We start from the raw sequence: 12834 nt of genomic DNA on the forward strand, positions 1-12834 counted from the left end.
TCCAGAGGGAGGGGCCTTCAGGGGATCACACTTCCCTGCCACTTAAGTGCTCAGGGAGGCCATGACCAACTTGTGGAAGACACAATAATGCTCTCCTGCTACCAGGGGACCTTCAGAGGCATATTCTAAATCGCTAAATCACCAGCAGTAATGAGTAAAACTGGATGTCTCTCTTTTTCATATTTAACAAAGAATTTATGTTGCAAATGACACTTCAGCTCATTATTCAGGACTTTTGGAGTGCATCTTTAGAGACTCTCTGCATAGGGCTTTCGATATAACAAAGCTGGCTTCTCAACTGTCCCCAGGTCCAGCCTCTCCTGCCCCACCCAGGCCCCACCAGGACCCTCCCCTGTTCACTGTCCTGATGGGCGGACCACCCACCCTGAGGTTTCCAGTGGGGGGCTTCACCACCACGACTCTCACTGTGCTTGTGCCCAAGGGCGAACCTAAGCCAGACGTGGGATCTCTGTAGGATCCCTCCTCTCCCAACCAGGACAGACTAGACCAGAAAGCAGTGATGCAGGACCGCTCGGCCCGGGGCTCAAAAAATATGCTTTAAGTAGTTTGCTGGTAGTTGGGACGCACGTCTCCACCCTAGGAGACTGAAGGAACTCCACCCAGCCCACAGACCTGTCCTGGAATTTGAATTTATAAAAATAATTCTCGATGCAAGCTTGCTTTTGAGCATTTAGCTGCTTCTATCATAAATCAAGTGCCAGGTGGGGAAAAATCAAATTATCTCAGGGTTTGATTAGTTGGGTTCGCAGTAACCAGAGTTGACTGTATATATTAAATCCCAAGTGATTAAAACATAAAAAATTCCTACTGTTAAATTAGACGGTAAGTTTGCGTCTCCCTACCTGAATTCCAAGTTTCTACCTGGCTTCTAACACCCCATGTAATCAATGACAATGTCACTTACATACACAAATCCAACTTTGAAGAACTACATACAGCTGTAATCATGTATGTGATTTAATTAAAGCCAATCACTGAAAATAGCTGTGGTGCAGTAGATGGGGTGCCGGGGAGAGGCAGGGGAGGGGCGGGCTTTGTGGGGGGAAAGGGGGCCTCAGAGCAGAAAAGCTCGCAGACTGCGTTTCTCCAGCCTTTTCCAAAACCAAAAACCGTTCATTTCCCAAAGACTCCAGAAGGTCTGTAAAGAGACAACTCGGGTCCCTGTAATAGAGGAGATGCTCTTTTTCCAATGGAGATGGTTATTCGTGATTCTCTTCCTTTGACTTTTAAACCCAGAAAAGCTAAGGGTCATAGTTCAATATATAAACATTCCGTAAAATTCCCCCTGACAAAACTGTAAGCAAGACTTTTCAAAGCAGTCCTAGGAAGTAATACTGGTTAAATACCGGAGATAAATTTTAACCAGCTAAATACCTCTCTACATCTTAATGATTGTCCTTCACCCAAAGTAAGAAAAGTTAAAGAAATCTTTGCTTTTTTCTTTTTCAATTCACCTTTATAAAATGTTAACTGAGAAACATGCTTAACATAAATGTCAAGACCCCTAAAAAAAAGGATAAAGAAAAAAGGATTAAAGGGGAGGAGATGTTTTAAAAAAAAGGTCTTGATGGAGCATGGGTGGTTCAGAGGTGGAGGTGGGCAGCTCTGGCACCCAGCCATGGTCCCCTTAACCTGGGCCCGGGTGGGGCACCAGGGAAGCCCTCGAGGGCGTGGGGCCAGTGGCGCTGGTGGTGGCAGCTCAGCCGACTGAGACAGCATGTTAGAGTCAGAAAATACCAGAATGACGGGTGAAGAAACATCACTAATTTTTTCCTGAAATGTCTACCCTCCCACCAGCCAGTGTGTGTGTTCTGCCATCCCTGAAAAAGTCGTGGGTGCAGACAGTCATCCATCCGAGATGTGCGTCATCACTGACACACGCGGGACCACACATCCACGGCAGGACGAAGAAAGTGTGAGATGCGTACAAGCCACACCCCTACCTCGAATGTGCGTGGAGTTGGGGCTCCGTCATTAAAGACATGGAGCTGCTGGGGAAGCACAAGATACAGACAAAGCCCCAAACAGACGCTGCACGGGGTTCTAGGACCAGCTCCGCGCTGAGGGCTGTGGTGATGGAAAGCAGTGTCCTCAGCCGAGGACGGTTTTAAGAGACGGGGCACAATGGACTAGATGCAGGCCAGGAGCCCAACCCCAGGGTCAGGCCTGCTGGGACAGGCCAGGGGCCTGACCGGCCGGTGGGGCAGCCTCCCAACCCCAGTCACCCCTTGGGGGTGCAGCCCTTACACGGGAGGTTTGCTAGGTCCGAGGTCATGTCCACTAGCAGAGGTCCTCATCACCCTTGGAGAGACTGGACAACCCAACCCACCTCCGTCCGCTGCCCCACCCGCCTCGCCAGGTGGAGGGAGGGGAGGGACCCTTCATCCATGTAACCGAGAGAGTCAGGAACAAGCTCTGATTTGTTCTGCTTCAACTTTTCCTGGAATGGCTCCACCAGGGCGCCAGGCACCCAGGATGAAGCCGCCTGGTAACGCGCCTCCTCACTACTAGTGCTCAGCCCCGACCCCCTGTAGATGGGCTGGTCCCGCTGAACCTCCGCAGGAGAGAGAGCCACTTCCCCAGAAGCAGGGAGTGGGGCTTCGAGAGGCGGGTCTGAGTCAAGGCTGCTGGGTTGACACCCACCCCTGCCATCCCCGCCACATCCTGGCAGAGACGTGGCTTCAGTGGGGAGAAGGGTGAGCCTGCACCCCCCTGCAGGCTGAAGCGGGGACAGTGAGAAGGTGGTGCCAGCACCGGGTCTGCTCTGCGTCCCTGAGTGAAGCACACTGGCCTCTGGGTTTCCGCATGAAACCGGTTTTTGTGTAGTTTATGTCATTGTTCAGTGGTTTGGGGCGTCCTGTTCTGAGGCCCCACAGGGCCCTGTGCAATGGACGCAGAGGGATGAGATGTCTCCTCTGTCATGTTGGTCTCATCACCTCCTGCACATCCAGAAAGTTCATTTTAAAAAGAAGGGAAAGGACCATTGAAGGTGCAGGGGAAGCACCTGGAAAGTTACTGGAGGAGGAAAGGACACCAGCTCCGCCCTCGACTCCTGGGGACGGGAGGCGACACGAAGGCGCCAGACCCGATTCCAGAGCGAAAGACGGAGGCGCCCTGCGGCGCGGCCCGCGGATGCTGGACCACCCTGCCAGGGGGAACGGCGGGTGGGGGGATGGGTTCCATGCTCACACCAGCAGAAGCGGCCCGATCCTCCAGCTGGATGGGGCCCCTGCCCCCTGCCCCCCCAACCCCCGTGCGAGGTCAGAGGATGTGAAACCGGGCCCACGTGGATGCACACCGGGGTCTCCGACTCCAAGCCTGTGAAAGTCGACTGAAAAGTGGTGATGGGGCCACTGCAGGTGCTTCAGCCGCAGGACCAGGAGGAAGGCGGGAGTCTACAGCCTCGCTCTCTGGGGAACACGGGCCTGCAAGTCTCACATGTGCTGCTGTTGTAGAAACACGGGTCATTTCAGAAAACTCAACAACCGGGATTACATCACCTTGGTGTTTGTGTGCGTGCACACATCCCATGTATCTTTGTGTGTGTGTGTGTGTGGCATGTGTGTGCCCATGTGTGGCTGTGATGTCTGTATGTGTGCATATTTGTATGCATGTACACACAGGTGTGCATGGGTATGTGTGCCATGTGCATGGGTCTCTCTGTGTGTATGTGTATGTGCACGTGTGTATCATGTGCATGCACGTGTGTGTATGTGTGTGTGTGTTTGTACACATGCACGTGTGCAGAAACTTGAGAGGAGCAGGCTGTGGAGGAGCTGTGGGGAGCGGTCCCTGGACACGGGGGGAGTTTAGAATTGGTTCTGTGACACGGAGAAGAAAGTGGGAACCAATTGCTCGATGTGTGTGTGCAAACCCCCCGCAGGAAGCCTCTGCAAGGCGGGGAGGGATGTAGGGGACGGTCCCCCCACCTGAAGGTTCTGCATAGGCTCAGGCGCTTGTGCCCAGGGGCCATGCCAGGGGCTAAGTCTCAGAATCGAGGCCGCAGATTTGATGTCCCGAGGCCTGGGGGGTCACGGTGCCTGGGTGGCAGGGCGCCGCAGGGCAGGGGGACCTCAGACGCCCATGGGGTCGCAGCTTGGAGGAGGGAGGACATGGCAGCGGCGCAGCCGTCACGGAGGCTTGCTGCTTGTGTCTTGCAGGAATTCGCTGACACGGTGTCCCAGCTGGTCACGCAGAAGTTCCACGAGCTGGCCATGGGCCTGGCGTCAGCGCACGCCCGCCACAAGGCGCTGGCCGGGATCGTCATGACCCAAGGTAATGCCGCTTGCTTTCCCCTCGGGCACCTCACCCACCAGGAAGGAGTGTAGCCTAGCGTGGGCTTGAGCTTGGGAACCAGGACTCTCTTCCCCACGAAGACACGGAAAGAAAAGCAGAGATAGGACCGAGACTCAGTGACAAAGTAGATGACCAGCCGCCCCAAAGCCGCCTCCACACACACAGAGGACTGAACGCACTCCTTCCTGCCCCCACCCCTAACTGCTCACTGATGGAGTCCCCTTCTCAGGATGACAGAACGGGCAGGAAACAGTCCATCCAACCATCAAGGTCGTGGCCGCTCTTACAAGCCAGGTTGGGAGAAAGTGATGCTTAATTTTAAGCTGTCACTTTTGGTGAAAACACCTCACTACTAACCTACTAATAATAACTAGCTAGCTGGTTATTTGAATTCAACTGTAACTAGTTCCAAAGTTTGGGGCGAACTGGTAATGACCTACCAGGGAATGATTATTGAAAAAAAATAATTGACTTTTGGGCTAGTTAGGTTTCAAAGACACATACTTTCTCTGCCAGTGTAGACCAAGTCTAAGACTTGAAAAAGACCATCTACCTGATGTCCAAAACTATGGATGTTAGAAGTCGACTAACAGCCAGACGACTGGCCCGTTTTTCCCCTCATTCTGGACACCCGGGGGCTCCTGCAGTGTCAAGTGCAAGGCCACTGGGGTCAGGACATATGACTTAACCTTTCCACTTTGGGCATCTTAGTAAAATGGAAACAAAAATGCCTCCTCACAGTGTAACTTGGTGCCTAGGATAAAGTACATGAAAAACTTTGAAATGTAAAAATTACTCTATAATGTTCTAAGTCAAAGGCAATTCTGTTCCATCAATGATACTGTTGAATTTGGTGGCAGGCATCCTGCCCGATCCCCTCATGTTCAGTAACACCTGCCCCTTTGTAGAATAAGAAATGTCCCAAATTGAGGGCTAAGAGCCCCCTCAGTCCAGACCACGACTGCTGGAGGCGGCGCTCCATCCACGCAGCCACGGCAGCCACTAACCAGACGCGGGCTCCAATCTGCACGCGTAATGGGTGCAGAGGACAGACACGGCCCCCCCTGGGGACACAGTATCCAGGACGCAGTGGGGTGGCACCCAGGGTTGAACCCAGCAACTCCTGTGACTAGCGCTGTGACCGGGCTAGCCGGCCTCTTTGGGACTCAGTTCCTCACCTTTAAAAGGGGGTGATGGTCAAACCTACCTGGGGGTCGTTGGAAGGTTAAGTGTGCTCGTGTATATACAGCACTTAGAGAGACGTGCCAGGTCCGTGTCCTCCGTAGATTATGACTGGGCATCTGCCGTGGCCGCAGGCCCTCCTGGCTTCTGGGCAAACAGCAGAGAACAAAACAGATCCAGCGCTGCCTTCCTGACTCTTAGAGTTTAGATCCGATGTGAAAAGAAGTTACGTGCAGGGCTGGAGGATCACAGCCACAAACTTTGGCAAATTTTAAGATTTGGAGTGTCACATGCATTTCTCTGCAAGGATTCCAGGATAACGTAGTTTAAATTAGCTTGGGCTGAGTGATGAATGGGAAGGAGAGAAGGAAGGATGGTGGGAGGAAGGGGGCAAAGGCACCAACCAACATTTCTTCTTTGTTGTGCAATGTACTCCAACCCCAAACGCATACGTCAATAGGATTAGTGAGTAGTTTTTCAATATTTCCCAGCTCTATAGCTGTGATTGTCCAACATCTTTCCACTTTTCTGGGAAATTCAATTCCAGAAAATCTGGAAAGCTACTCTCAGACTTCCCTTGGAAAGCAGTGATGTTTTACAAAGACTGGTGGGGAAACGATACTTAAAAGTGGCCAGTAATACACTGTTTTACGTGCAGGCAATTTATCTAAAGGAACTAAATGTATTACGTGAAAGTGAGACTTTAAAAGGTAAACTTATAGTAATTAGTAATTTATGAACATGGAAGGATAAATTGCTGAAATTTACTTTCCTGTTATAAAGAGAAGATTTAGTTTTTTTTACTGAGCTCTGACCGCCACAGCAACAGTCAGCTCTACCCACCACCAGAGCCTCCCATCAAGCCTCTTAGATAGCCTCAACCACCAGAGGGCAGACAACAGAAGCAAGAAAAACTACGATCCTGCAGCCTGTGGACCAAAAACCACAGTTACAGAAAGATAGAGAAGATGAAAAGGCAGAGGGCTATGCACCAGATGAAGGAACAAGAAAAAACCCCAGAAAAACAACTAAATGAAGTGGAGATAGGCAACCTTCCAGAAAAAGAATTCAGAATAATGATAGTGAAGATGATCCAGGACCTCGGAATAAGAATGGAGGCAAAGATTGAGAAGATGCAAGAAATGATTAACAAAGACCTAGAAGAATTAAAGAACAAACAAACAGAGATCACCAATACAATAACTGAAATGAAAACTACACTAGAAGGAATCAATAGCAGAATAACTGAGGCAGAAGAACGGATAAGTGACCTGGAAGACAGAATGGTGGAATTCACTGCTGCGGAACAGACTAAAGAAAAAAGAATGAAAAGAAATGAAGACAGCCTAAGAGACCTCTGGGACAACCTTAAACGCAACAACATTCGCATTATAGGGGTCCCAGAAGGAGAAGAGAGAGAGAAAGGACCAGAGAAAATATTTGAAGAGATTATAGTCGAAAACTTCCCTAACATGGGAAAGGAAATAGCCACCCAAGTCCAGGAAGCGCAGAGAGTCCCATACAGAATAAACCCAAGGAGAAACACGCCGAGACACATAGTAATCAAAGTGGCAAAAATTAAAGACAAAGAAAAATTATTGAAAGCAGCAAGGGAAAAACGACAAATAACATACAAGGGAACTCCCATAAGGTTAACAGCTGATTTCTCAGCAGAAACTCTGCAAGCCAGAAGGGAGTGGCATGATATACTTAAAGTGATGAAAGGGAAGAACCTACAACCAAGATTACTCTACCCGGCAAGGATCTCATTTAGATTTGATGGAGAAATCAAAAGCTTTGCAGACAAGCAAAAGCTAAGAGAATTCAGCACCACCAAACCAGCTCTACAACAAATGCTAAAGGAACTTCTCTAAGTGGGAAACACAAGAGAAGAAAAGGACCTACAAAGACAAACCCAAAACAATTAAGAAAATGGTCATAGGAACATACATATCGATAATTACCTTAAACGTGAATGGATTAAATGCCCCAACCAAAAGACATAGACTGGCTGAATGGATACAAAAACAAGACCCATATATATGCTGTCTACAAGAGACCCACTTTAGACCTAGGGACACATACAGACTGAAAGTGAGGGGATGGAAAAAGATATTCCATGCAAATGGAAATCAAAAGAAAGCTGGAGTAGCTATACTCATATCAGATAAAATAGACTTTAAAATAAAGAATGTTACAAGAGACAAGGAAGGACACTACATAATGATCCAGGGATCAATCCAAGAAGATATAACAATTATAAATATATATGCACCCAACATAGGAGCACCTCAATACATAAGGCAACTGCTAACAGCTATAAAAGAGGAAATCGACAGTAACACAATAATAGTGGGGGACTTTAACACCTCACTTACACCAATGGACAGATCATCCAAAATGAAAATAAATAAGGAAACAGAAGCTTTAAATGACACAATAGACCAGATAGATTTAATTGATATATATAGGACATTCCATCCAAAAACAGCAGATTACACGTTCTTCTCAAGTGCGCACGGAACATTCTCCAGGATAGATCACATCTTGGGTCACAAATCAAGCCTCAGTAAATTTAAGAAAATTGAAATCATATCAAGCATCTTTTCTGACCACAACGCTATGAGATTAGAAATGAATTACAGGGAAAAAAACGTAAAAAGGACAAACACATGGAGGCTAAACAATACGTTACTAAATAACCAAGAGATCACTGAAGAAATCAAAGAGGAAATCAAAAAATACCTAGAGACAAATGACAATGAAAACACGACGACCCAAAACCTATGGGATGCAGCAAAAGCGGTTCTAAGAGGGAAGTTTATAGCTATACAAGCCTACCTAAAGAAACAAGAAAAATCTCAAGTAAACAATCTAACCTTACACCTAAAGAAACTAGAGAAAGAAGAACAAACAAAACCCAAAGTTAGCAGAAGGAAAGAAATCATAAAGATCAGAGCAGAAATAAATGAAATAGAAACAAAGAAAACAATAGCAAAGATCAATAAAACTAAAAGTTGGTTCTTTGAGAAGATAAACAAAATTGATAAGCCATTAGCCAGACTCATCAAGAAAAAGAGGGAGAGGACTCAAATCAATAAAATCAGAAATGAAAAAGGAGAAGTTACAACAGACACCACAGAAATACAAAGCATCCTAAGAGACTACTACAAGCAACTTTATGCCAATAAAATGGACAACCTGGAAGAAATGGACAAATTCTTAGAAAGGTATAACCTTCCCAGACTGAATCAGGAAGAAACAGAAAATATGAACAGACCAATCACAAGTAATGAAATTGAAACTGTGATTAAAAATCTTCCAACAAACAAAAGTCCAGGACCAGATGGCTTCACAGGTGAATTCTATCAAACATTTAGAGAAGAGCTAACACCCATCCTTCTCAAACTCTTCCAAAAAATTGCAGAGGAAGGAACACTCCCAAACTCATTCTATGAGGCCACCATCACCCTGATACCAAAACCAGACAAAGACACTACAAAAAAAGAAAATTACAGACCAATATCACTGATGAATATAGATGCAAAAATCCTCAACAAAATTCTAGCAAACAGAATCCAGCAACACATTAAAAGGATCATACACCACGATCAAGTGGGATTTATCCCAGGGATGCAAGGATTCTTCAATATACGCAAATCAATCAATGTGATACACCATATTAACAAATTGAAGAATAAAAACCATATGATCATCTCAATAGATGCAGAAAAAGCTTTTGACAAAATTCAACACCCATTTATGATAAAAACTCTCCAGAAAGTGGGCATAGAGGGAACCTACCTCAACATAATAAAGGCCATATATGACAAACCCACAGCAAACATCATTCTCAATGGTGAAAAACTGAAAGCATTTCCTCTAAGATCAGGAACGAGACAAGGATGTCCACTCTCACCACTATTATTCAACATAGTTCTGGAAGTCCTAGCCACGGCAATCAGAGAAGAAAAAGAAATAAAAGGAATACAAATTGGAAAAGAAGAAGTAAAACTGTCACTGTTTGCGGATGACATGATACTATACATAGAGAATCCTAAAACTGCCACCAGAAAACTGCTAGAGCTGATTAATGAATATGGTAAAGTTGCAGGATACAAAATTAATGCACAGAAATCTCTTGCATTCCTATACACTAATGATGAAAAATCTGAAAGAGAAATTATGGAAACACTCCCATTTACCATTGCAACAAAAAGAATAAAATACCTAGGAATAAACCTACCTAGGGAGACGAAAGACCTGTATGCAGAAAACTATAAGACACTGATGAAAGAAATTAAAGATGATACCAACAGATGGAGAGATATACCATGTTCTTGGATTGGAAGAATCAACATTGTGAAAATGAGTATACTACCCAAAGCAATCTACAGATTCAATGCAATCCCTATCAAATTACCAATGGCATTTTTTACGGAGCTAGAACAAATCATCTTAAAATTTGTATGGAGACACAAAAGACCCCGAATAGCCAAAGCAGTCTTGAGGGAAAAAAATGGAGCTGGAGGAATCAGACTCCCAGACTTCAGACTATACTACAAAGCTACAGTAATCAAGACAGTATGGTACTGGCACAAAAACAGAAACATAGATCAATGGAACAAGATAGAAAGCCCAGAGATTAACCCATGCACCTATGGTCAACTAATCTATGACAAAGGAGGCAAAGATATACAATGGAGAAAAGACAGTCTCTTCAATAAGTGGTGCTGGGAAAACTGGACAGCTACATGTAAAAGAATGAAACTAGAATACTCCCTAACACCATACACAAAAATAAACTCAAAATGGATTAGAGACCTAAATATAAGACTGGACACTATAAAACTCTTAGAGGAAAACATAGGAAGAACACTCTTTGACATAAATCACAGCAAGATCTTTTTTGATCCACCTCCTAGAGTAATGGAAATAAAACAAAAATAAACAAATGGGACCTAATGAAACTTCAAAGCTTTTGCACAGCAAAGGAAACCATAAACAAGACGAAAAGACAACCCTCAGAATGGGAGAAAATATTTGCAAATGAATCAACGGACAAAGGATTAATCTCCAAAATATATAAACAGCTCATTCAGCTCAATATCAAAGAAACAAACACCCCAATCCAAAAATGGGCAGAAGACCTAAATAGACATTTCTCCAAAGAAGACATACAGATGGCCACGAAGCACATGAAAAGATGCTCAACATCACTAATTATTAGAGAAATGCAAATCAAAACTACAATGAGGTATCACCTCACTCCTGTTAGAATGGGCATCATCAGAAAATCTACAAACAACAAATGCTGGAGAGGGTGTGGAGAAAAGGGAACCCTCTTGCACTGTTGGTGGGAATGTAAATTGATACAGCCACTATGGAGAACAGTATGGAGGTTCCTTAAAAAACTAAAAATAGAATTACCATATGACCCAGCAATCCCACTACTGGGCATATACCCAGAGAAAACCGTAATTCAAAAAGACACATGCACCCGAATGTTCATTGCAGCACTATTTACAATAGCCAGGTCATGGAAGCAACCTAAATGCCCATCAACAGACGAATGGATAAAGAAGTTGTGGTACATATATACAATGGAATATTACTCAGCCATAAAAAGGAACGAAATTGAGTCATTTGTTGAGACATGGATGGATCTAGAGACTGTCATACAGAGTGAAGTAAGTCAGAAAGAGGAAAACAAATATCGTATATTAATGCATGTATGCGGAACCTAGAAAAATGGTACAGATGAGCCAGTTTGCAGGGCAGAAGTTGAGACACAAATGTAGAGAATGGTCATATGGACACCAAGGGGGGAAAACTGCGGTGAGGTGGGGATGGTGGTGTGCTGGATTGGGCAATTGGGATTGACATGTATACACTGATGTGTATGAAACTGATGCCTAATAAGAACCTGCAGTATAAAAAAACAAACAAAACAACTAATACTAAACTTTCATTGGGTTATTTGTATGGAAATATGTTAATATAAATGTTTCAGACATTACATGAAATTTCTAAAAATCTTATATTTGTATTTGTATGGAAATATGTATGGAAATATGTTAATATAAATGTTTCAGACATTAAAAAAAAAAAAAAAAAAAAAAGAGAAGATTTAATAAACATGTTGATTAAAAAGAGATTAGGGGGCTTCCCTGGTGGCGCAGTGGTTGAGAATCTGCCTGCCAATGCAGGGGATACGGGTTCGAGCCCTGGTCTGGGAAGATCCCACATGCTGCGGAGCAACTGGGCCCGTGAGCCACAATTACTGAGCCTGCGCGTCTGGAGCCTGTGCTCCGCAACAAGAGAGGCTGCGATAGTGAGAGGCCCGCGCACCGCGATGAAGAGTGGCCCCCACTTGCCGCAACTGGAGAAAGCCCTCGCACAGAAACGAAGACTCAACGCAACCAAAAATAAATAAATAAATAAATTAAAAAAAAAAAAAAAAAAAGAGATTAGGGAGGATTGTGCAAAATTACTAATAGAAATATTTTCAAATATTCACTTACTTAAAATTGATGGGCAATTTAATCTTAATTCTTGTTCAGTTAGTCAAGCAAATGCCTAAGAAACTCTAAGAGGGGGTGATGTGTCTTATTCTACTTTTTATAATATATATCACAATGTTATAAAATTAAACCTATCTTGAAGTAAAACATGATTCGTTGCCCCCTTCATTTTTAGGTGGGAAGCCAATTCATCCACATCAAGTAGCTCATGTAAGGTCCTTCTCATGAATGAGGCTAAGACCATTTTGTAGCTGTTCTGAGAAATATGATAGCAAAAATACATACTTATGAACAGAACAGTTTTTACGTTATGAAAATACTGCAGCCATTGGTAAAAACTCAAACAGAAGAGAACTTACGAATAAAAAGCCGTATCTCCACCCTACCCTTGGCCCCAAGCAAAGTCAGGAGCAGACATTTTAATCATTTTTAATTTTTGTTCTTGTGACTCTGAATACTATACTGGTTCTATTTCTAGATTTTCTATTCTAAATATCGATTCGCACTATTAAAATTAGATACTTTTTTATTTTTCGTTATTGTATCTATAGTATACACTTAAACCTTTGTTTTGAGTGTATACTCACCCTGCCGAGTTTGGATGGTGCATCTTCACTTCCTGTTCTGTAAGTTAGGGATGGCGGCCGTCAGTCACCCTCATCTTTCCTAGCCGACTTCTCTGCACGATGAATGTATTTCTATACTGTCATCACCAATGACATTTATACCCTGTTCTGTACCATAACTGTCTTCTCTGTTTCCCCTGTGCCGTGAGTCCAAGAGGTGAAACCACTGAGCAGCGTCCACCGCT

The 12834-nt window shown here is 44.6% G+C and overlaps 1 protein-coding gene across 1 annotated transcript in view; it reads left to right on the forward strand.

Annotated features, from left to right (window-relative positions):
- Positions 1–12834, forward strand: part of ADARB2 (adenosine deaminase RNA specific B2 (inactive)) — a 376176-nt gene that overhangs the window by 335305 nt on the left and 28037 nt on the right. Inside the window, exon 4 of the mRNA XM_036843634.1 lies at positions 4182–4296. Within this exon, the coding sequence (XP_036699529.1) occupies positions 4182–4296 (115 nt within the window). The remainder of the gene's footprint in view (positions 1–4181; positions 4297–12834) is intronic.

Source organism: Balaenoptera musculus, chromosome 2, assembly GCF_009873245.2.
Source record: "Balaenoptera musculus isolate JJ_BM4_2016_0621 chromosome 2, mBalMus1.pri.v3, whole genome shotgun sequence".
NCBI classification, from domain to species: domain Eukaryota; kingdom Metazoa; phylum Chordata; class Mammalia; order Artiodactyla; family Balaenopteridae; genus Balaenoptera; species Balaenoptera musculus.